Genomic DNA, 25,715 nt, shown 5'->3' on the forward strand with positions numbered 1-25,715 from the left:
GTACAAGCGTTTTGTGAATTGTAAAGCTGTGTTTAAGACACAGTAATATGTACATAAGAATGTGCCAGTTTGACTACTTGTGCTATTATATATATATTTGCAATCAGAAAATCTCTTCTAATTTTTTTTCTCTATAATGTGGAGAGAGGTTTAGTTTGGGCAAGGGTGGTGGTATATTTCTAACTTTATCTGAAAAATGTTGATAATGTGTTCATGAGAAGGGTTATTCTGAGTATTAAATGGGATAAAACGCTTAACTCAGACGCAAACACTCCATCGATGGTAATTATTACTATAATATGTGGTTATTTAAGATGAGACTTTGAACTAAAAATTTATTCTTAAAATAGGTGACTTGAAAGGACTTCAGTTTTCATAAGATAAAAATATATATTCATGCTTCTCAGCTGTCTTCATTTTAATAAACTTGCATCTTTGAGAATCACTTAATCTTGTAGCAAAACAGTCTTCAATTATAGGATTCAGTATGAATTAATTTCCTAAGCTAAGGTCATGGTAGTTTCCAAAGAGAGTGCATTGGTTTTCAAACAGTAAATGTGCAAAGTCTAACTTGCGTCTCTTATGCGTAAGAATGCCTAAAAAAAAATGATTGACTTGAAACCACATTGTGAATCCCATAAAAAGCTTTTTTTCTCCTTTATGTAATCATTTATACTAGAGTCATGAGTAGTGATTAGAACATAGTTATTTTAACTAAAGACTTAATTTGAATTTTGTGAACTTTTCTGACCTTCAGAATGTATTTAGAATGGAGGCTTGGATTTTAGTACTAGCTAATTTTTTCCTTGTTTTTGGGTAGTATCTATAACCTTGCGAATTTAGAGGTCTTTTTTTTTTCTTTTTTGATTGTTAAATAGATAATAATCTGTGAAACTTTAAAGCCTTTTATAAAGAAACTCTTTAAAGGGGGTGAAATTGGCACAGTAAACAAGCTGCTTCATATTTGAATGAATGGGTTTATGAAATATTAACCGTTGGATTAAGTTCACTTTTATCAGAATGAGGGGGGTTTTTTTTTTTTTTTGGTATCATTAATCTACAATTACATGAAGAACATTATGTTTACTAGGCTCCCCCTTTCACCAAGTGGGAGCAGGATTTTTGAATGATAAGTCAGAGAAATTTTGACATGAAAATCACCCTTGTTAGATTTTTTGAAGACGGTTATTAATCAGATCTTCAGAAATCTGTTATCTTTTTATCAGCATTTTAAAAATAGATGTGACACTGTGAACTGGCTCTGGCGTTTTTGTTCAGCGCTAAGAGGTTTTTATTGCAGAAAAATGGCAGTGCACTTGGATATTGTTTCATTAAAAAAGTCTGATATAAGCTCCAAGTTCTGAGAAAGGTTGAGCAATATAGCTGATGCCAGATGTCTTACAACTGGATATTAAGTAGAAATTTACTGTCTTTAAGTTACAGCTAAACTTGTGTTTGATTGTACAGGACTTGTGATCACAGCTCTTAGCCTAATATGAGTAATATGGTAATTAATACTTTGTTGTAAAAGTTCTAAAACCTTTTTTAACTTAGCGATAAATCTTTGTAGACACTTTGGAAAAAAGTGTAGACCCTTTTTTAAATGCATAATTTTTCCTAAATTGGGATCTTACTATAATTTTGTAATTTACTTTCCGTTTCAGACTGTAGTTCCCTATGTAATTCAATAATCTCTACAACATGATTTTTAAGGTGGCATTGCAGTACTACTTAACTAATCCTTCTTTTGGATTTGGGTTATTTCTTGTGAAATTGGCTGAACATCTTTGTAGATAAATCTTGACGTTTAGGTATTGAAAGTAGATTTCTGGGGTGCATGGCCTGTACATTTTCAAAATTGAAGACACATCAGCAAATCCATTCAGAGAGGTTTTACCCATTTGTTCTGTCTCAGTTAGAGTTAAGTCTGTGCTTGTTTTGTTCACAAGTGGATCTTGTTTAAAAATAAATGCTTAACACAGGTAAAAATGGGGATCTTACTGTTAATTTGCATTTCTTTGATTATAGTTGATACTGAAATTCTAATATAACTGAATGAATTCTTTTTTTATTTCTGTATTTGACTATGGTTCAGTGTTTCTTTACTGTTTTGTAAAAGCCCTTTTGCACCCAAGACTGTCTTTATAGCTGCTTTTTAATTTTGTGGAGTTTTTTTTGGAGAATAGTATACTTAAAAAACCATTTAAGGTGGTTTCATCTGAGTCTTTTCCTTAAATTGACAACTTTTCAACTTAACTTAGTGCTAGTTCCTTCTGAATCTTTAGGTATGCTACTGGAGGAGTTTTTTGTTTCTTAAAAACTTTTTTAACTGTTTGAAATTCTTTGTGAGATGTTGTTTATTCCTGTCTTTTTAATGGCAGAGTATGGCATCAGTGCCCAGAGGTGTCATAGATGTTCCAAGCTTAGGAGCTGGATTAAATGCCACCACCACCAAGCTTCAGCTTCCTTAACTAAAAAAAACCAAACAAACCCTGCTTTAGAAACTTCAGGTTAAGAGATAATGTTTTAAAAAAGCCCCTGGTATACACTGAGTATAAAAAGAAAGTCATTATCCCTCCTCTTCAGGTTAAAGGAAAACCCACAAAAGTTGGAATTAGTTTTCTTTTGGGAGTAAAGGGAATTAATTTTCTTTTGGAAGGGCAGGCGCAATAGAGGACCGTACTTAGACAAAGAACTAGCTTTTTTTCTCTTGATGTTGTCTATTGGCATATTGAGCACTCACTTTATAAAAGGGCTTTTCAATTGCTTGAAATGAATTTCTACCTAGAAAAGTATAGGACAGATCCCTGTTCTAAGCTTTCATGAAGATGGGAAATCAGATAGATCTTATGCATGTTTGAGAGTAAAGTCTATCATTAAGTTTATAATTTAAGAAGTAGAAATTACTGTGTGCTAGAGTTGTTAAGGAAGACTTCGTGGAGGAGGGTTTGCTTTGTCAGGCCTTGAAGAATGAGTGGTTGGGTCTTAGGAGAAAGAAGGCATACCAATTTAAAGCTAAAAAGGTAGTATATTGGTAAGCTTTTTTACAAAATAGTTTAAGCACTGGTCCCTGCTTTCTAAGGATCTTTCTAAAACAGATGCTTAGATGTATTTAAAAGCAATTAGATAGAGGCAACTGAAAGATCAAATGTTAGAGCATGTTTAAAAAAAAAGGAGTATGGGCTGTTTTCATGTAGCTGAGTAGAGCTAAGAATTGATTTTAGTAACTGGATAATTCCTGGAAAATTGTCAGAATAGCCCCAGATGTGACTTCGTAAAAACTGTGGAGATAGGTTTCCTGTTCCCCTCATTTTTAAACAGGTGTATTTATTACAAGAAAATCCTGATGTATATATTAAAACTGCCAAACTAGGGAAAGGACAAAAGGAGAGGATAGTGAGAACCTCAGACTTTTTATCCCTTTTGTTTCTTCAAATTAGTCACATTTTATCTAGCTGGAAGGATGTTTTATCTTTTTTTTGGCAGTATTCCCTGCTTTTTACAGCTGCTCTCTTAGTAGGAATTTTGCCTGTCTTGAGCCAAGTTTGGGATTTGAGTGCGTATTTTACTTCTCTTTCTTTTTTAAAACTGCTGCATAATGAGCCATCTGAGGTAGAGAGTTGTGGCAAAGTGGAACTTTTAGTGCCTTATATCCAGAGTCTTGGCATATACCTATTTGAGATTTATCATGTAGACTCTATTCTAAATTTAAGCTTGGGTCCTTCTTGTAATTTTTTATTTGTGACTCCTTTGCTAACTGGTTATCTCAAATTTCAGTAGCTCTTCTATGGGTTTAAAAAATTTTAACTTACTACAGAGTTGATTTTTGGGCCAAAAAGCAAATGATTAAACTATCTGCCTGTTAAGGAACCTACTCTGATTTTGATGGATTCCTGATCCCTGTGTTACCCTTGGAGTCACCGTACCAAAAATACATTTGGAAATGGGAATTAAGTACATTGTCACTTTATAAAGACTTACAAGAGAATGTCCCTATTTATAGAAAACATGGAATAATTTGGTGTTATCTGTTGCAAAGCCCAAAGAAGGATGTTGAAGAACTAACTAGCTCTTGCATGTATTGCTTTCCATTTTTAGTCACCTCTTGACTTTGGGCTTCTCACCTTATACTCAGGCTCTCCCAGTTGCCTTATATCTGATTTCCCTGTTTGTAGACTCTCATTACCCTTCTTACTCATCACTTTTAGTTTAGCTCTGCAACACAGCTTTGATCTTATCACTGTTCTGCTTCAACATTTTCCATGGCTTGCTTCAGGGTAACACCCAGCATTCTTAGCCTAAACTTTTAATGTTAGCTTTTCAGGGCTCAGAGAGATGTATCCTTTTCCAGTATGTCTTCATTGATAACCCTAGTTTAAAATAATCCAATATAGTGCTTTCTTTTTACTGTCTTTTTTTATTCTTGTTTGTGTTAGAGCCTTGAGAGTAAGGACCATTATTAGCAAATTGTGCTTATCTAGTATCTAGCCTAGTGGCTTGCTTTCTGATTACCAGCTTGAAGGAGGTGTTACCAGTCTGAGCTGGTTCTCCTCAGTTCCCGTCCTCTCTGCAGCAAAGAATTGAAAGGCAGAGACACAATAGCCAAGCAGAGTGAAAGTTTTGTTTGAATACACTCCAAGGGAGAAGTGGGCCACAGTCAAGGTGGGCAAAGGCCCCTATCCCTTAGGCCAGAGGCCTTTATATTACTGGGTAGGAGGCACCTCTTTGATTGACAAGGTGGGGTTATTTGATTTACAGGTCCATCTGTATAGCCATCCCTCTGAGTAAGCATGTCCTTCCCCATGATGAGGTGTGGTTTGGGCAGTTCTTAGTTCTGTTCCACTGTGCTCAAGTTGGGATCTGGTTGGGGAGGAAGTTATCTCCCTACAAAGCCTTTGTTGTCTTCCCATGGGTCCCCCTACCTGGGCAGAGTTTGGTGGGTTTTTGAACCTTACCTTCTGCTTCTCCAGCTGCTCATGCCTATCTTTCTATCTTACATCCCTAACATAGGCAGGGTGGGAGCCCTTTCTCAGTTGTTCATGACACATTGTATGGGCATACCTAGCATTATTGGAGTCGATGAATATTGAACATGAGTTTTACATTTATCTGCGTATAAATATATATGCATATCTTACCAAAGATGGGCAAATATAATTAAATTACACAGTTTGCAATTTAAAATTTGCCCTTCTTAAAAGCTTGTGAAAAATAAATTATTTACCAGATTTTAGGGGACTGTATATAGTGATTTGCTGATTATGTAAATGATTAAGTTTTGATAGGATAAGTTTAGAAAAAATAAAGGGAAAACTAGCTGTATGCCATAATTTGTTATAAGGATGAGAAATAAATCCCTTTGCCTTTTTTTTCCTTTTTTTTTTTTTAAAGACAAAATGCATTTTTGGTAACTTTCTCAGCTTTCTAGAAATCTTGAGCACATGAGAATTCAGCTCTGTTCAACAAAAGTGTTCATTTGGCATATGGAAGATGAAGTATTTGATAATTACAAATACCTGGGTGTGCATGTTGATTTGATTACTTATGAAATGTTTGTCCCTGCAGATTGTTTAATCCGAGCCTCAGTGTCTATCCTCCTTTAAACAAGGGAACTCATAGCCACCCCACAAAGTGATTTTGAAGATTAAAGTGATATTGCATAGTTATTAGCAGAGTGTAGGTAGTCTAAATAAATGTTTCTTACTCTTCTACAGTAAAAGGTACAATACCTGAAAGCATTTCATACAGTAAATTATTTCGAGGAAGGAGAATGTTACTAATAATGTTTTCACCTCTTCTCTCAGCCAGTTCTTTCAAGTCTTTGCTCAAATGTCTCCTTATTAGAGAAGACTTGCCTGACCATTCTTTTATAAACGTTAACCCCTGTTTCTGTTCTCTAACGTGCTTTATTTTCTTTGTAGCTCTTGACACCAGCTAATGTCATATATCTCTCTCCATCTTTCTGTCTCTGCACCTTTAAGATGTAATAAACCTCCAAGAGCAGGTTTTTGTGGTTCATTACTGAATTGGCAGATCTTAGAACCATGTTGTAAGTTATAAGTTCATAAAGTTGTTAGTTTAGACACCATGTTCAGTGAATGTTGAAGGAGTGAAGGCTTATGCACCCCCCCACTTCTAGTCCTTTCACCACCTACATCAGAATTATCTTGGTGGTTGCTAATGGAGTGCTTGTTACAAGTATAGATTCTTAGGTCCCATACCTGATCAACTGAATCAACCTTGGAGGTGAGGTCCAAAAATCTGTAGTTCAAATAAGTCTCCTAAGCGGTTGTTAAGCTTTAGTGTGCATGGGACTCACTGTTTTATGGTGTGACTGAGGCTAATGAAATATTACTATTAGTTGGTTGTAGACACATGCCTGACAAGGCTGCTGCGGCCTAGAGCACCCCCAGTTAAATTGCAGGTGGATTGACCATTTTGTAGCAAACAGTTTTTTTCCTTGTTGATCTGGTAAGGAAGTTTTTCTTTTATTTGTAGTTCTGATTATTTTGGTTACTTTAGTTTTTGTCCAAAAATCCAGATTAATCCAGAACTTTAAGGATCTAGAAATTTCAAATACTAGATGCTCACCAGTCCACCTCTTCCAAACAAAACCAAACCCTTTAAACCCACATGTAATCTGTATATGTCATTTTTTCTACTCATAAGAATAGATGTGCTGATATGAGGGATTAAGCATTGTTCTAAAATGCAGGCTGATTTGAGTCTCTTTTCTATGTCTGTACCATTGGGGCACAATGACTGATCTTTATAAGAATTATCCTGTAACATTGAAAGGCATTTTGGTATAGGGGTAACAGTGTGAGCAACATGTAAAGATCTAGATTGAAGTCTTGATGCATAAACTACTTTTTAGCTGTAAAATCTTGAAGATTTGTTTTTTAACTTAATGTGCACATTTCTTCTCTCTGAAATGGGGATAACTGCTAAGTCATAGGGTTGTTGAGGGGATTCCTATCATAGTACCTGGCATGAAGTCATAGAGTCAGTAAATATAAGTTCCTTTCTCTATGGAAGCAAATTGTAAAGCTACTTAAAATGTTTAATTAAAAATAACTAACATATTTCAAACTTATAAAAATGACAGAAAATATAATAGATGTCCCAAGTGGCCATTGATTGCATAGTTCTAATATATAGCATTTGCTGTATTTGTTTTGAAAAAAATTTTTTTTAAGAGTAATGTTAACTGTATAGTTGAAAGGCTCTCCCAACATCTCCTCTTCTTCCCTTTCTCATACATCTATCTTGAAGTTGGTATATATGGTTCCTGGTTTTTTTTTAAATTAACGTATCATTGATATACAGTCTTACGAAAGTTTCACATGAGCAACATCGTGGTTACTACATTCACCCATAGTATCAAACCTCCCCCGCTCCCCCACCTGATTGCAGTCACTGTCCATCAGTGTAGTAAGATGCTATAGAGTCACTACTTACTTGTCTTCTCTGTGCTACTGCCTTCCCCGTGACCCCCCTACATTATGTTTGTAAGCAAAATGCCCCTTAGTTCCCTTCTCGCTCCTCCCCCTGCCCCTCCCCCTTTCCTTTGGTAACGCTAGTTCATTCTTGGAGTCTGCTGCTGTTTTGTTCCTTCAGTTTTGGTTTGTTGTTATACTCCACAAATGAGTGAAATCATTTGTTACTTGTCTTTACCCGCCTAGCTTATTTCACCGAGCATAATACCCTCTAGCTCCATCCATGTTGTTACAAATGGTAGGATTTGTTTCTTTCTTATGGCTGAATAGCATTCCATTGTGTATATGTACCACCTCTTCCTTATCCATTCATCTACTGATAGACACTTAGGTTGCTTCCATTTCTTGGCTATTGTAAATAGTGCTGCAATAAACATAGGGGCGCATATGTCTTTTTGAATCTGGGATCTTTTTTTCTTTGGGTAAATTCCTAGGACTGGAATTCCTGGGTCAAATGATACTTCTATTTTTACTTTTTTGAGGAAACTCCACATTGCTTTCCACAATGGTTGAACTAATTTACTTCCCCACCAACAGTGTAGGAGGGTTCCCCTTTCTCTGCATTTTCACCAGCATTTGTTGTTGTTATATTTTGGATGTTCGCCATCCTAACTGGTGTGAGGTGATAACTCATTGTGGTTTTAATTTGCATTTCCCTGATAATTAGTGATGTGGAGCATTTTTTCATGTGCCTGTTGGCCATCTGAATTTGTTTGGAGAAGTGTCTGTTCAGATCCTCTGCCCATTTCCTGGTTTCTTTTTATAGTCCTGTAACATGCATGTATATATATTTTCATAAAAATATATAGTATTGTACTATATTTTTAAAATTTTTGTTAGGTGGCTTAGCCTATATATTCGTGACTTGATTTGTGTTTTCATTTGACTTTTGGTTTTGAGGTTTATCCATGTGTATGAATTTAGATCTTATTAATTTCGATTCTCTTTCATGATTTATTTATCCATGGATATTTAAGTGCCATTTTTTTCTTTTAATCATAAACAATATTTGAGGGGACAAGGAACCTTGACTTTCTTCCTGTGCATATGTATAACAATTTCTGTACCAGCATATAAACAACTTACCTAAAAATTAAAAAGTTTTAGTATTGTGTTCTCTAATTCTTTAAAAATTTCGGCCACAGTTAAAGAGTATATCCCCAACTCCAAAGAAAAAGTACTTAAGAGCAGATGGAAGACCCTTCAGGTGAGTCTGGTGAGATTTTCTGCAAGGTTTCCCTTTAGAAGAAAGTAGAGAAGAACCTTAGTGAGGACTCTGAGTTGCAGAACTTGAATAGGATTTTTCTGAATTTCTTTCTTGTTGCTCCAAGTCTCCTGAGCCATTATTTATTCTAGCATCTCTTAACTAGGCAACAAAACTGACTTCATAAACTGCAACCTCATTTAGAATACCTAATTTAACTTCAGTTGAACGTTTTTTTTTTAATTTCAAAGTACACTTACATTCAGGTGTATCCTTATGAACCAGTTACTACTTGATGATAAGCTTTGGGAAAAATACTTTTGGATTTATATGTTTGTAATCTATTTTATATTTTTCTTAATCTATTTAGATAAATGCATAAAGGCATTTTTATCCTCGGTATTCTTTAAATTGAAACAGCAAAAGATCTGTGACATCAGTGCTGGTTACTATGGGAACAGTAGATTTCAAGTAGAAAATGTGTGACTCTTATAAGAAAAAATACCTATTTCCTGATTTGATAGTAATGGAGGAAGGAGATGAATTTTACATTGTTACTCTTTAAAAGCATGTAAAGCTTGGTGATTTAGCAGTCTTGTTGGCCAAAGGGGCAGAGCTATTGGGGGAAAAGTATCTGATGTCTGACAGTGTTAATAGGTCCTCTTCTGTAGTCCTTAAAATTTTTCTTTTTGCAGGTTACATTGTAGTTCCACATTTATATGAGACGTTTAACTTTACAAGTTCTTAGTAACATTATTTTATAGGTACAAATGGTTAAAGCCTTTTCTTATAGTAATTAGCTAATAGTTGCTTCTCTCTTTCAAAAAAATTATTTTATTGAAGTCCATGTTTGTGTCTGTTACTATTCTTATTCCAGGCTGCATTTGTCTAGGGTGGAGGAGGGAAGTAGGTCTAGGACTGCTTTAAAGTTCACTCAGGTGACTGATGATGATTTCAGATGAATAATTTTCAATCATAATATATATCAGGTCAACATATTAAAATATTTACTACATTTCTACATTTTTAGAGCAGGGATGTCTGTGTAGACTTCCTCTTGTCACTTTGTACAGAATTCTTAGTAGCTAGGCTGGAGTGTTTAGTTGTGTCAGAGCATTAGCAGTCTCCCAGGAAGAATGGAGGATTATAGTTTAGCTTATTTTTCCTTCTGTGAAAACTATACTATAACATCACTAGAAATTACATGAAATAAAATGAACAATATTTACATCTGTATTTTGATCCTTGGTACTCTTATTATAGTCTGAGGACCAGCAGTTTTGGTATCAGATTATAGAGTTAAAAATGTGCTCTTTTAGGCTTCTCCACAAATTTCCTGAATCAGAATATGCATTTTAACAAGATACTCTGGTCATTCATATGCATTTTAAAGATTTGAGCAGCACTGTGGTAAATAACACTACATTAATAAGATGACCTGGTTGAATTTTCTCTTCTAACAGTGAGTTTCTTAGGGTGGTTCTTGTTTCCAGATTTGAGGAAGCAAGAATTGATGGTGTGTTTAGAACTACATTTCTGGGGGAGTGAACTGAGGGTAATGGTAGGGTACACAGAGAATTTTATAGTCATTAAATATATACTTTGTCTTGTATATTTTGAGACCTTTTTTTATCCTCCGTGGCACTGTCCAGTTCTTCCAATCATTAAAATGCTGTGGAAATAGGAGAAAGTTTGAGAAGCAGTGCCCTAGAATATTTGAGGCTTTCTCTTGCTTATAATAGTATTGGCCTATATTTCTGTCTTTTCTGCTTATATCTACTTCATCTTCTGATAAAACCTTTCTTAAGGCTTTTTCACTGCTTAAAATAAAACAACTTTCTATTATGGGAATTTCCAAGTATGTGCAGAAGTGAACAGAACAACATAAGGAACCTGTGTATACACATCTCCCAGATTCAGTGATTATCAGCATAACGGACACTTTGTTTTATCTATTCTTCTATAACTAACCTCTCCACCAGATTGTTTTGAAACAGATGGCAGATTTGTATGAATGCTTTGTGTCTTTAAAGGATTAAATATTTTTAAAAAATAAGGCCATGGTACCATTTTCACATGAGAAAAGTAATTCCTTAATATCAAATATCCAGAGTTCGTACTTACTGATTTTTCAAAACTTTTTGTAGTTGGTTTGCTTGAACAAGGCCCACACATTGTATTTGATTGATATGCCTTTTAAGTTTCTTTTCTCTAGGTTCTCCGTTTTCCCCTTTGCTTTTGCATTTTATCTGTCCAGGTTTGTCCAGTGGAATTTCCTGTGTTCTGGAGTTTTCTGACTCCATCTTTGTGGTGGTGGTGGTGAATGTGTCTCCTGTATTTCCTTCTCCATGGTTAGATCTAGAGGCTTGATTAGATTTATATTTAAAAAAAAATTTTCCCCAGAAATACATAATTGGCAGCGTTGTGTGCTTCCTCGTGCATCACATGAGGAGCCACAAAATATCTGATTGTCTCTTTGTAATGTTGAGATTGATTCAGGGCTAGGCTTTGAACTCTTCATTACAATACTCTCCATCAGATTTTCATCCAGTAGTCTTAGTAGTAGTCACACATTGCTGCCTTTTGAAGTCCCCATTTCTAGGGATTGGAGACTACCTGGATTCTATTTATCAAGGAACTTTAGACCCTACTACATAATTGGTTCTTGCGTAAACAGTCTTAAGTCAGATTATTAGTTCTTTTAAATGTGCATTATTTGTAACTGGGATTCTCTTTTAGGAAATCTATTCATTCACTCTGTGTCATACTTGATTTTGAAAATAAGTGAAAAAAATTGGGAAAATATTTTACAGACTTTTTTTTTTGAGAGTTAAAGCCACAAAGGGTTCTTTTTTTTTTTTTTTGATGAAGGTATCATTGATATACACTCTGAGGAAGGTCTCACAAGAAAAACAATGTAGTTATTGCAATCACCCTTCTTACCGAGTCTCCCCCCACACCCCATTGCAGTCACTGTCCATCAGTGTAGTAAGATGCCACAGTCCCTACTTGTCTTCTTTCTGCAACACTGCAGACGTTTTTTAAGAACATAAACTAGATACGCAATAGAAATAGCAATATATTGTTATTTAGTAATGATTATATGGTTAATACACAACTTTTTGGGGAATTTTTCTCTGTGAACTAGATAGGCTGAATTAATTGAATTGGAGCTTCTTAGAGTCCACTTCTGAGGCTCTTCTAAAGAGCAAGGTAAAGCACAAGTCAGGATATCATCTTCCTGATGGAATTTTCTGTAGTAAGCATAGGAGGTATATGTTATTCAGAGATGTTACAGTTATGCCCAAAGTTATCATCTGGTTCATGTTTTCCTTGCTGATGCTTTAAAAGTTTGAAGAGCAAATGCTAGAGGAGAAGCATTTTCCTTCAGTGATTCTTTGCCTTTTGACTTTTGAGTGCTTTGTTGCTGAACTACTATGAGTGAGAATCTAATAATTATGTCAAGTTTGCTTTGAAACTATGCATTGCTTTTTCTTGCTTTACTAATGCATTCATTTTCTGAAAAAGTTTTGTCGATAATGATCTCAAATACTAATTCCTTCTTAATACGGAGGTAACATTACTGGAAAATTCTTGAGTTCATCAGTAATGGTACTTCCCACTTCCCACTGTATTTCAGTGCCAGTCAGTCCTCTTCCTAAATCTCTCAGACCAGCTTTTGAGCTAAAAACTTATTCTTTTGATAGCTCATCTATCCCAGTTTTTAAACATTTTGAAGACTGTAGATATTGTCTCTAAGAAAACAGTCTCTTTGGCTCAGAGTGCTATGGATTTTCTGTTACATACATTCAAGTTTTTCCACATCGTTAATCAGCCTGTTATATTTAACCAAAATTACTGGTAATTGTACTGACTTAGAGATCTGTGCTTCCTTCAGTTGTACACCCGTGTCCTTCACAGCTGTGCTTTGCTGAATATGATAGCTTGAACTTTGAAGATAATCTGTACTCTCATTCCTTAATTCTGTAGATTTTGAAATTCCATACTTTATTTCTAGAGTGACAATAATTTTCACTTAAAAAAAATTTGACAATTGGTGACTTATGTTTTTTTTTTTGAGATCACAGTTAAAGCAAAACTCCAAATTTTGGAGAAAATTTACAAAAAGTATAAAGCAGAATGCATATTTGTGCTAAGTACAACTCCAGAGTTTAAGCTTGATTATTAACCTCAGCTGAATAGCCAGTGATCCTTAATTTCAAGTTAGTCATAGTGTTTATAGTTATAAATTTGAATTTTGATCCTTACTGTGGGAATCTTAATCATAAGGTCAGGAAGACAGGGTTGGGTATTTAAAAGTAAAGCCATTTCAACTTGAGACTGCCTGTTTGTGCTTATAGACAGGCAGCGATGGGGCCTTACCACTTTGCAGTCTATCTAATGTTAAACTGAAAGTTGCATTCCTGATTGAGTGTTCTGTAAGAAGTAAATCATAGATACATATTATACAAGGACATTTATAGCAACCATAAACCTTTTTGATTGGTTTTCAGCCATTCGATTATATACTATGTACAAGGTACTCCAGTATACTCTGAAATATGCAAGCAGCACATATTTTTTTGAATTTAAAAAGCTATCTGCAAAATAATTGCTTAAGTATTTATTAAATAATTTGCTACTGTAGAAATAAAGCAACTCCTGGGTTGTAATTTATACCCATTCATACAAAAGGAAACAAATATACATAGAAAAATGGTCAGCCTCAGTCAAGGCCATGCATATTAAAGCAATGTGGATAGTATGACTTAAGAACTGAATTTTAAATTTTATTGTAGCTAGTTAAAATTTTTCAAAAAGTGGTTTTGTCAGTATGGATGCAAACATGAGTGGGAAATGATTTTTTGGTATTTGATTCAGTTTTTTTGGAAATTAAGTTTGGAACAACTAGTATATGTGAATCTACTTTTCAGTTGTAAGTTTTATGAAATCTAAGTAATTATGTATTTTTGACATTTAGTATCTGAATTGAAATGTGCTGTAAGTGTAAAATACACAGAAAATTTCAAAGACAATAATGTAAGAAGAATGTAAACATTTAAAAATATTGATTATGAGTTGAAATGACAGTACATAAAATATATTGGGTTTATAAAATGTTATTAAAATTATTTTTTTTTACTTTTTAATATGACTACAGGAAAATTAAAATTACACTTGTGGCTCATATATCTTATGGACAGAGGGCTATTTTAAATTTTTTTGGTAATTTTTTGTCTCCTTATTGTATCAGTTATTTAGAGAAGATTGTTAAAATCTCCAGATATCATTATGCATTTGTCTACTGATTTAGTTCTCTGAATTTTTGCTTCATACATTTTTTAATTTTTAAAATTTATTTTTTATCTATTTTTATTTTTTTATTAAGGTATCATTGATATATAATTTTATGGTCAGGTTTCACATGAGCAACATTGTGGTTACTACATTCCCCCTATTATCAAGTTCCCACCACATACCCCAGTAAAGTCACTGTTTATCAACATATGCTTCATGTATTTTTAACCTATTTAGGGTTGATGTGTCTTTCTGGTGATTACCCATTTTATATCTTGTAATACTTTTAGTCTTGAAGTTTACTTTGATATGTATGGCTACATCACTTTCCTATGATAATTTACATGGTATATCTTTTTTCTTGTTTACTTCTAAGCTCTCTCTGACTTAAAGGGCAGCTGCTATATATAGTACATGATTTTTGCCTTTACTGTCCAGGTTGACAATCTCTGCTTTTCATTGTAGTGCTTAGTGTATTTACATTTAGTGTAGTTATTGCTTTAGTTGGGTTTAAGTTCATCATCTTGCTGTTTGTTTTCCATTTTCCTTTTGTCTTCTGTCCTTGTTTTTCCTTTTGGGTTAATTGAATATTTCTTAGTACTTCATTTTGGTTCCTTATTGGGTTGTTAAGCATATACCTCTTTATATTTGTTCAACTATATTTTTTTAGTCATTGCTCTAGCAGTAGTAATTCTCTTCCTTTACCATTAGCTCCTGACAACCTTAGGCCAGTCTGGTACCAGTTACTTTAATGACTGGAAAAGAAAGTCCCAAATGTTTTTTATTTTTCCCTTAAGGGTACCTGTGTTTTTAAAAACACAGCAAAACAGAATTGGGGATAATTTGTACTACTTTGTGATCTGCCTTTTCCCTACTTCACTTTTATAGTGATGTTTAAAATATGTTTGATTTCTTAAATGTGTGTATGTATGTTTTTAAGCTGCATAATATGTCAGCGTGTGGCTACAATAACTTAAACTACTTTACAATTTTGAGGCACTTAACATTAATTTTTGCTACCGTAAATAACACTGGTAAACAAATCTGTGTGTCTTTGTCAGCTTTTTTGCTTATTTTCTTATAAATACCTAGAAATAGGTTTACTGTGGTACAACCTTGTTAAGCCTTTAAAAACATGTGGGCTAGAATAAACTTTTGAATACTTAGATACTGTTTTCATTGAGGTTCAAGTACCAGACACCAAAACATCACTTTGCTTTTGCCAAATAGCTAATTTTTGTAAATAGACTGAGTAGACTGAATCCAGGCTACTTTCCATAAAAATTTGCTTCAAGTTTTTATTTAGGGTATGAATAATAAATGTATTTTTTGTTATGAAAAGTGAATTATTCTTTATTCTCTTTCTACAAACTTAGTTTTGGGTTGATGTAATCTAATGTTAGTAACATTTTAATGTAATACAGATTTAGAGCACCTTTGTGTTGTCCTGGTTTATAATTAAGGTTGAAGTTTCCAGATGGATCTAGGTCAGTCCTAAAGTTCAAATTTTGCTGTTGGGATACATGCTGAATGTATGAATTAGGCAAATTTTAGATAAAACATGATTTAAGCTATTAAAGATAGCTGTCTTTTTCTTTTTTTCAATAGTTTTATTTTTCAGAGTAGTTTTAGGGTCACAGTAAAATAGAGCAGAAAGTACAGAGCTCCCATACACTCCCATCCCCACATACATATAGCCTCACTCTACATCAACATCCCACGCCAGAGTGGTATGTTGGTTAAAATCCATGAACTTTCATTGACACATCATTTTCACCCAAAGTCCATAGTTTACATTACGGTTCACTTTTGGGGTTGTATATTCTATAGGTCTTGACAAATGTATAATGACATGTACCTAACTAATATAGCATCAGAGAGAATAGTTTCACTGCCCTAAAAATTCTTTGTTCCACCTATTGTGTCTCCTTCCTCTCTAATCTTTGGCAACTATTGATCTTTCATAGTAAGACAGGTCTCTTTTAGTAGGCCTTGTGGCACATAGGATTAGTATATTTAATGTTAAGATATGGAGAAATATTTGAGGATCAGTTCATCATGGAGGTATTGAACTTGAAAGATCCATTTGGGGATTGGAGTTGAGGAGAACTAATTTGGGACAGTGAGTCAGGAACATCTGTTGGAGTGCCAGAATCTACTTCCCACCAATTTCTTGGTGTTGAAGAATGGAAATCACTGTTCTCTGCATAGGACTTAACTGGAGTTTAAAATCTCAGAGTAATGCTAAATTGAGAAAGACATGCAATTGTAGGCAACACTGAATGTTAATATTTACAGTTATTCTAATGAAATTTAGAATTTCTCTATTATTCAATTGCATATATCGGTGTTTGATGAATGAAGTGTCTTATATGTAGTCAAAATTTGGTGGAGAAATCCTGTTGGGGGATAAACTGAATTATGTCATTGTGCTCTGAAATATACTTGCAATGCTTTTGCTTTATAAGTCTGTAGACCAGAAGTGGTTATAAGTTTGTAGACATGTGCTGCCTGTTTATCTGAGGTACTCTCTTTACCCATGCTAATAAAAAGAAAACTGGTCACATAGTAACTATAGGTGAAATTTCAAGTTAACAAAGATCCTACAAAGTGATTTGTTTGCTATTGTTGTTAAGAAACCAACTGATAATTTTTTTACAAGAACAAGACTGATTGTTTTAACAAAATCAGTAATCTTCAGTTGTAGTCATTGTGATATTTTAGCATTTATTAATTTTGAGTTCTTTTTCATTAAAGTGTATTATTACTTGGCAGAACTTCATACTTTATTATAATTTTGTAGTAAATATACTACTCCTGAGTTGCCCGACACTAATTATGTGCTTGTCAGATCTGCTAATAAAATAGGTAGGGTCAGGTATAAAATTCCTGAGTAAAATATGTAAATTTCATTCATTCAAGAAACATTTATTAACCACCTGCTAGGTGCCAGACACTGTTGTAGGTGCTGAGACATAGAGTTGTTAACAGGATGATTAGGGTCTTTATTTTTGTGGCACATATTGTTCCATGGAGGGGGAGATAAAAGATACACATGTAAACAAATGAAAAAAGATTATTTTAGATAATTGAAAAATGCTATGGGAAAAACCTCTTCATTACAGTGATGGGGAGAGATCTAAAATTTTGACTGAGTGGTCAAGGAAAGCCAAACTGAGGAAATAACATTTGAGCTGAGACCTGGATGATGAAAAAATAAACCAAGTGAATTTCTAGGGACAGAGCATTCTAGACAGGGGAGAACATAGGACAGATTCTATGATGGAAAAACAGGTGTGGCCAGATCATATAGGATGGTGGAGGTCATGGTAAGGAACCTTGAGTATTCTTTTTTTTCCCCTCTGTTTTCTGGTTACAGTAGGAAATTGATTGAGGGCTTCAGGCAGAGGATTGGCACCCTAGGAAGGGAGACATGTAGTTAAGTACATATATAAATATTCAAATAATGGGTAGATTAAGATTAGGGGAGTATAGGAGGACTAAACTTGGTCAAAAGCCTCAGGGAAGATATTCCTGAGGAAATGTTGTGTAAGTGGAAATTTAAGGAATAAGTATAAACTGATTAGCGGAAAACATTGGAAACAGTATTCCAGGCAGAAAAGAATCATGAGTGCAATATTAGTCTACAAAGAGCTGAATAGCAAAAGGATCTGACAAAAGGCTAAGTTATCTATTTGTAGTTTATAAAGGGAAGAGTAGCACCAAATAGGGCAGGAGAGATTTGGCAGTATGTACAGGATCTTATAAGGCATACCTAGGATTTTAGTGATTAATCCACTGTAACAAAGAGGATTTTTAAGAAGAGTGAATTAATTACATTTACATTTAACTATATTATTGTCTTGCCAATGGGTTCAGCCCTGGGCAAATTCTCTATGGATTCAATGTGACCAAAGAAAATGACAGCAAAACGTTCTTGGGGTGAAAGGGTTATACCCAACTTTATTTCCAGGTGATAGGTCAGTCACTAAAATCCTGTTCACTCAGAGCTAGTCTGCAGGCAGCAAGCCAGTCTCTGCCTCTGGGCCTCTTTGCACAGCCGTCCTCGGGGCCTCTCTGCACAGTCGTCCCGCACAGCCCTCGGCGCTGCCACCACTCCAGCCTTTGCTCTGCTTTCCTGCAGCCTTGCAGACCTGCCACCATGCTGCGTGCAGAGCACTGGGTAGAGCTCTTTATATAGAGTCAACAGCCATGTATTGCCCACAGGTGTGCAGTGAGCTAGTCAGCCAGGGCCAGGTGAGAATCCTGGCCACAGGAACTTTCATTTTATCCACAATTATTTAGTTGCTACTCTGTGGAGATAAATTGGCTTGGATTAGAGGAGGCAAGAGGGAGACCGGTTTGCTGCCACTCGAAGTGAGATAAGATAGTGTTGATGGGAACAGGCATGGTGTCAGTAGAGATTTTGAACAAAGACAAACTTAAGAACTTGGTTATTGATTAGATTTAGGGGTAAGGAAAAGGAGAGATGTATCAAGGACAGCCCCCAAGTTTGTGGCTGAGCAAGTGGATGGATTGTGTTCATTACACAGCTGCTCTGATCGTTTGAAATTCTCCGTAGAACTTTGGCATTTCAAGGTGTAAATAAAAGCTTCTGCAGGGTTGATTATTTTAAAGTTGCTGTTAACGTTAATAACAAGCACCTGCAGTGCTTACTATGCACCATGCATATTTCAACTCATTTAATCCTGATGACAACTCTGAAGTAGGTACTGTTACCTCATGTTACAGGTGAGAAAAGAGACACAGGGAAGTTAAGTGGCATGGATTTTAGGCAATTTTGCTCCCTAGTTTATGGTCTTAACCACTAATTAAGCTTGGGAACTTTTAATCACACATTTTACATACTGTTTTGTCATTTATCTGGACACACCTATTGATATGTTAAGTTGGAATTTAACTGTATTGTGCCTTTCCTGGAAAGTTTACTTTTTGTGCATTCAAATAGCATACCTGGCTATATCTGTGTAGTGTACCTTTAAAACAGGCAGTGGTAATATCCTTTTTAATTAAATATTAATTTATTTTACTTTCAAAAGTTCTTTGAAATTGCTTGCTCTTTAATTGTATGTCACTGTTTGCAGCACATTTTGAAATAGTGTTAATTTTGCTATGTACAGTTAAAGGTGCCTTGTGATGTGGAAATAAAGGCTGTCAAAGTCTTTATAAATCAAATAAGCTAGATGCTTCTGTCTGTAAAGAGATTTAAAAATTAGGTATATAATCTTCGCTGAGAATAGTCATTATGTGGATAAGGTATTATTACACTGTTGACTAATAAGGTGCCACTCCTCAGTGGACAGGCTGTCTCCTGGGAGAGGAGGGACTGATTGCATTGGGCACAATAGATACTGTATGTCTCCTTAGATAGGAAACTGGCACGTTGTTGACAGGCTCAAGAGCAGAGTCTCTTAAAAATCTTGATGTAGGAGAGGATAGTCCCCAGGAGTAACTTACTGCTTCTGTTGGTAGGAAGCAGTTGGTGGAGAGAAATGCCAAAGTACATAGCCCCTGAAACTCGCCATTGGTTGTCTGTGTGTGTGTGTGTGTGTGTGGTTTTTTTTACAGAACAGAAACCTGAACTTCACAGATTTGTCTCTGTTGGTCCATGTGCCTGAGCAAATGGATGGTATTTCATCACTATTCAGTAATGTTCTTCTGCAAAAGTTACCTTCTTTTGGTGTGCGTGGTCAACAAAGTAATTGTTTATGTAGCTGTTCTGGGAGCTATGTAATTTTCAACTAATGGCTGTGGTGGTTAGTGAAAAGGTTTTGGAGGTAAATGAAACTCTAGGCTATAACTGTGCCTCACCATTCTTGTGTCTTCCATTTAGCATTGATAAGGGAGGCTTACTATTAGGTTGCTCATATTAAATTGGGGACTTGTTAGCTTTTATCATAAATGTCATTTTTGGAAACTCCTTAGGATGTTAACGTAGCCCTTGAAGTTTCAGGGTGAAAAATAATGTTTATAATTCATATATATATATATATATCTTAAACTTTTTATTTTTTTTTTAGATAATTATTTTTTATTGAAGGGTAGTTGACACACAGTATTACATTAGTTTCAGGTGTACAACACAGTGATTCAACATTTATATACATGATAATTCTAGGTACCAGCTATCACCATACCAAGTTGTTACAATATTTTGACTATATTCCTTATGCTATACATTACATCCCGGTTACTTATTTATTTTACAATTGGAAGTGTGTACTTTTTTTTTTTTTTTTTGTGAGGGCATCTCTCATGTTTATTGATCAAATGGTTGTTAACAACAATAAAATTCTGTATAGGGGAGTCAATGCTCAATGCACAATCATCAATCCACCCCAATACTAATTTTCGTCAGTCTCCAATCTTCTGAAGCATAACGAACAAGTTCTTACATGGAGAACAAATTCTTACATAGTGAATAAGTTACATGGTGAACATTACAAGGGCAGTCATCACAGAAATTTCCGGTTTTGCTCATGCATTATGAACTATAAACAGTCAGTTCAAATATGAATACTCATTTGATTTTTATACTTGATTTACATGTGGATATCACATTTCTCTATTATTATTTCTAATAAAATGCTGAAGTGGTAGGTAGATACAAGATAAAGGTAGAAAACATAGTTTAGTGTTGTAAGAGAGCAAATGTAGATGATCAGGTGTGTGCCTGTAGACTATGTGTTAATCCAAGCTAGACAAGGGAAATAAAACATCCACGTATGCAGAAGATTTCTCTCAGAACAGGGGGGGTGAGGTTCTAAGCCTCACCTCTGTTGATCCCCAATTTCTCACCTGATGGTCCCCCTGCGACTGTGCCTGTCTTAGGTTGTTCCTCCCTTGAGGAATCTTACCCGTCTCTGGCTAACCAGTCATCTTCCGGAGCCATACAGGGAAATGTAAAGTTGGCAAGTGAGAGAGAAGCCTTATTGTTTGAAATTAAACTTTTGTAAGAGTCATTTCCTCATGATGCCTACAGGGAAAATTGGACTCTGAATTAGTAGGTGAAATTGACACCCCCTTCACTGCTTTGAATCTAGGTTCTGTGTGTGTACAGTAGCAAAAGTTCATAGAATTATGTGTTCCAGAACTGCTACTGTTAAGATTTAGCTGTTAAGACCTAATTGAGATAGAGGCTGTACTTCATATTGCTGTTTATCTGTGTGTGTGTGTGTGTGTGTGTGTGTGTGTGTATATAGTGGGAAATATCTTACTGGAATCCTTGGTCCTATTTAAAGAGGGAGTGAGAAATCCACCATATACTTAAATATATCTTTTTGTAACTATTTTCAAATGATCTGCAATCCCAGTGATGTTATTTGAAATACTGCTTTAGTTGTGATCTTCCAAGAAAAGTTTGTAATGCAGAAATTAAAGTAACCTGTCTCTTTTTTTTTTTCATTATAGGTGAGAATTATGAAGATGATGACCTAGTAAACTCTGATGAGGTTATGAAGAAACCATGTCCAGTACAGATTGTTCTTGCTCATGAAGATGACCATAACTTTGAGCTTGATGAAGAAGCTTTGGAGCAGATACTGCTACAGGAGCACATACGAGATCTTAACATAGTGGTGGTATCCGTGGCAGGAGCTTTTCGTAAAGGGAAATCATTTCTACTGGACTTCATGCTTAGATATATGTATAACAAGGTGAATAGTGTCTTTTAAATTGAACCCAGTTAAAAACAAAAACAACAGTGAACCTTGTTTAAAAATAATACAGAAAAAAAACAGAAAGAGCTCTATCTTTAATTTTATAAAAATGAAGTTCTTGGTAAGATGTCACAGTTAAGACAGTAATGTAAGTTTGTTTGAGCTCTTGAATTCTTCTTCGTCTCCATAATTTCTTTTTGCATACAGTGCATAATCGATGCATATGATTTGAACATCTGTGTTTCAGGCATTGTACCTCTAACCCAGGTCATCTGAGTACACTCGGTCTCTGAAGTCCTATTCATCTTTCTTTTTTTGTTCATCCTCACACCCTCCCCTTCTTGATCACCTTTATAACAATGGGTGAATAGGCTGATAGAGACTTTTATAAAAGTAAACCTGTGCTCCTCAAATAAGTCACTGTCAGTGACTACTCCTTATTGAGACAAAGTTCAGTTCCTTAGAGTGGCTTCCATGATCTCTGAGAATCATCTCTTGCCCCTGTAGTTTTTGTAGTTGCTCAAAAAAAAAGGGTATCATTGTATTTCTCAGGGTTGCTGTACCCGTAGCTAATCTCATAGAAAGCTTTCCTTAATTTCTAAGACTATGTTGATGTCTTCTTCCCAAGTTTCATGGCACAGTTCAGGTGTTTCATTAGTACAACTTCAGTTACTTATTATTTTTTTGCTAGTTCAACCTCTGTGAGGAGTGGGCTTTATGTTGGTTACCATATCTCCTGCACCTAGCACAGTGATCAGCCTATATAGTAGGCTCTCATTTTCTGTTTTTACCAAGGAATCTCCCTTTCACTACATGTTTTCACTTTTTAACAGTACTGACAATTGTTATTCCCTTCTCTCTTGACTTTGACTTCTGTCCTGCAAAAAAGCAGAAAAAAAAATCACTAGAATCAGATGTTTTTCTAACATTTGAAAGTTGGGCTGAGAGAATGGGATTTTGATAGAGACCAAGAAGAAGGAATTGAAATTTGGAGTGGAGCACTTGCCAGGAAGGACTTCACAACAGGCTTTGGACATTGAGCAGCCACATACAGATGCCGGAACACACTTTAACAGATTTATGTTATTGTCTTAACACCTGTCTGGGTGCTCACCTTAAGTGACTGGGTATGCCTCTGCCTTGAGATAACTAATAAGGTGAACATTTCCAGTTGAATTTCTAGGGAGCTTTTCAGTAAGTTCTTTTCATAGAGACTACTAGAGGATGTTCAAGTATGCTTGAATATCAAGAATGTAGTTCATGTTAAAGAACACTATTTTACATGTTTAGGTAATTGAGAAATATACAGTATTTTAAGGTTTTCCATTTAGACTTGATCATCTCTCTGAGTTTTACATCTGAAATAGAAAAGTGTATAAGTGGTGGCTTTTTTTAAGATAAGACCATGCATTTAAAGATGATGAGGTATTCCTGTATTTTGAGGTTCTAACCCTTTAAATTAGCCTGTGTATATTGTATCTCTCTGTCCCTGAACTGTTCACTGCAAATGTACTTGATTCCAAGTAGGTCATGGACAGTAGAAAGTTAGAAGAGGAAGAAAGTTTAGATCACTTGTCTGGCAAAGACAGCTAAGTTTCACATTAGGTTCCATTTCTGTTTCTCTCTGATCAATTAGTAGTGGTTGTTGAGATGGGGAGTAGCAGCCCACACATGTCATGAATTTGCAGTCCCTAACACAATTCCCCCTCTCCTGGGGGAGACACTGAAGCCACAGAAAGGTTACAAGGGCCTGAGTGAGGTCACATACCTAGTTAGTGGCTTTTAAGCTGAAATATCTTCCATTACTTTTCATTCTTAAGGTTTTCATATAGAATTCCTCATACAAGTAATCTTATTCTGTTAATTAAACAGTGTCTTATTTTTGGGATAATATCCTCTATTTATGCTGATTTAGGAGGGGTCATGCTTCTAAGAGAAGTAAAGGAGAAGTAACAGTGGGGATAGTTTGGATTTATTTTATAAACCTATATGCCTGCAAAGGTGGGATGCTAGCTGAAGAAGGCAGGTGATGAGTAGTGGCTTATGTTGAGTTTGTATGCCTTCTGTATTTACCTGAATCAGTTTATGTCAGGGCACAGTTCACTGAAGGAGCTACACATAAATATTTTTCTTTATGATATAGAAATGAGTGTTTTCATTTTGAGTAGTTGGTAATCATAACACAAGGCTGAATGTGAGCTTTATTTGTTAAAAAAAAAAACTGGTTAAAAACAAACACCAGTATTAAGTTCTTAAAACTAAGAATATTTTGAGATTTTTACAAAACATTTCTAAGTTATGGGGGAAATTCTGATTTTTAGGCCTCATTTTCTTATGAAGTTAATAGCTTCTTGTACAGCTTGTATTATGAAAATAACTTGTTAGGAGGAAACAGATTAGTTTTTTATAAACTTCAGTGGTGAACTAAAAGTTTTTCTAGGATAAAATTCTCTCATGTCATGTCAGAATTTATTACAGTTAAGCTTATACCATGAAATAAGACATGAGAGTGTCATCGAATTGTTTATTGAATTCATTTGCAGGAAACATTTTGAACTTAAAAGGATATCCCTTATGATAATCACTGAGTGCAGTGTATGAGGAATACCATGGTAATTTAACTATTGTTGATGTACTACTTAATAGTTTGCAAATAAGAGTATTTTTTTATTTATAAAAGTCATTCTTAAAAAAAAAAAGTCAGTCTTGAAAAGTTACAAAATGAATTACAAAAATTCATGTGAAAACTGTTAGGTCTATTATGTCAGTATTAAAAACACCATATCATTTCATGTGTAAAAGTAGGGAGTTATACAAGAGATTAAAATCTATAATGAGACACAGAATTGGTGGTGGTAATAGGAGGGAGGTTGACTTTCAAAATAATGTGTATACCCTTAAGTTTTCTATGCCTTCCCCTTTCTAGTACTGATTTGGTTGTTTGGGTGTGTAGTTCAGGTAGATGTATTTTTTCTTTCTTTAAATTTTTGTTTTTTTCTTAAAGTATATTTTACAAACAGAAAAGTGCACAAATCTTAAATGTATAGCTTGATGGAATTTTATATATTTATACATTCTATGTTACCACTACTCAGATGAAGATAAAGAACCCCCACTTTGTTATATCCTTCCCAGTTAATATCTACCCCCAAAAGAAAAGGTGACCACTGTTGTGAACTCTCATCACAGACTAGTTTTGTCTGTTTTTGAACTTTATATGAATGAAATCATGTCATCGGGATTTGTGTTCAGCTTACTTCATTAATATCTCTGTGAAATGTACCCATGTTTTTGCATGTAGCGATTGTTCATTCTTTTTGTTACTTCAATATTCTATTCTATTTTATTTTTATTTTTTTATTTATGTATTTCAGTTCCAGTGATCATTTTGGAAGGTCAATACTTAATTTAGTAAAATTAAATTGTATAATGTCTGTGAAAATACTTGGATATATTGGACAGTAAGACACTAACTTTATGTAAGCTGTTATTGAACTAGATAAAGCATTTGAATTATGTAGAGTTGCTTCCACTTTTATGTCATTCTCTATTTTTTAACTTTACCATGAAGAAATTTTAACACATGCAAAAGCAATTAATAGAATAAATGCCCATGTACTTAGTTTTTAGCAGTTATCGACTTTCAGCCTTGTTTCATTTATATCCCAACTTATTCCACACCTTATGTATCGTTTTGAAGTATATCCAGATATCATTTGATTTGTCAATATTTCTGATGTATATCTCTTTAAAGATTAGGGCTTTTTTTTTTACATTATGATAATATTATGCATAAGAATCAGTAATCCCTTAAGTTATATAATATCTTATAAGTGGTCAATTTTGTAATTGCCTCAGATGCTTTAATATTTTTTAACAATTTGTTTGAATCAAGATCCAATCAAAAGAGGTCCACATTGTGAGTGTTTGTCTTAAAAGTGTTTTTAACTCTATTTTTCAGTTTTCCTCCAGCTCTTTTTTTCTTGGCAATTTATTTGTTGATGAAACTGATAGTCTTGCAGATATTCCCAGGCT

At 34.7% G+C, this 25,715-nt stretch overlaps 1 protein-coding gene across 6 annotated transcripts in view; it reads left to right on the forward strand.

The window, feature by feature from the left end:
- The window catches only part of ATL2 (atlastin GTPase 2), a 64,661-nt gene that overhangs the window by 4,894 nt on the left and 34,052 nt on the right, over positions 1–25,715 (forward strand). For 5 of the 6 annotated variants that reach the window (XM_036931598.2, XM_036931594.2, XM_036931595.2 and 2 more), the window contains one exon: positions 21,433–21,677. In XM_036931598.2, coding sequence (XP_036787493.2) covers positions 21,477–21,677 — 201 coding nt within the window. In that variant the 5' untranslated portion in view covers positions 21,433–21,476. Of the gene's footprint in view, positions 1–21,432; positions 21,678–25,715 lie in introns of those variants that run through there. The other variant, XM_057497279.1, reaches the window with a different exon arrangement.

This window comes from Manis pentadactyla, chromosome 2, assembly GCF_030020395.1.
Source record: "Manis pentadactyla isolate mManPen7 chromosome 2, mManPen7.hap1, whole genome shotgun sequence".
Taxonomy (NCBI): domain Eukaryota; kingdom Metazoa; phylum Chordata; class Mammalia; order Pholidota; family Manidae; genus Manis; species Manis pentadactyla.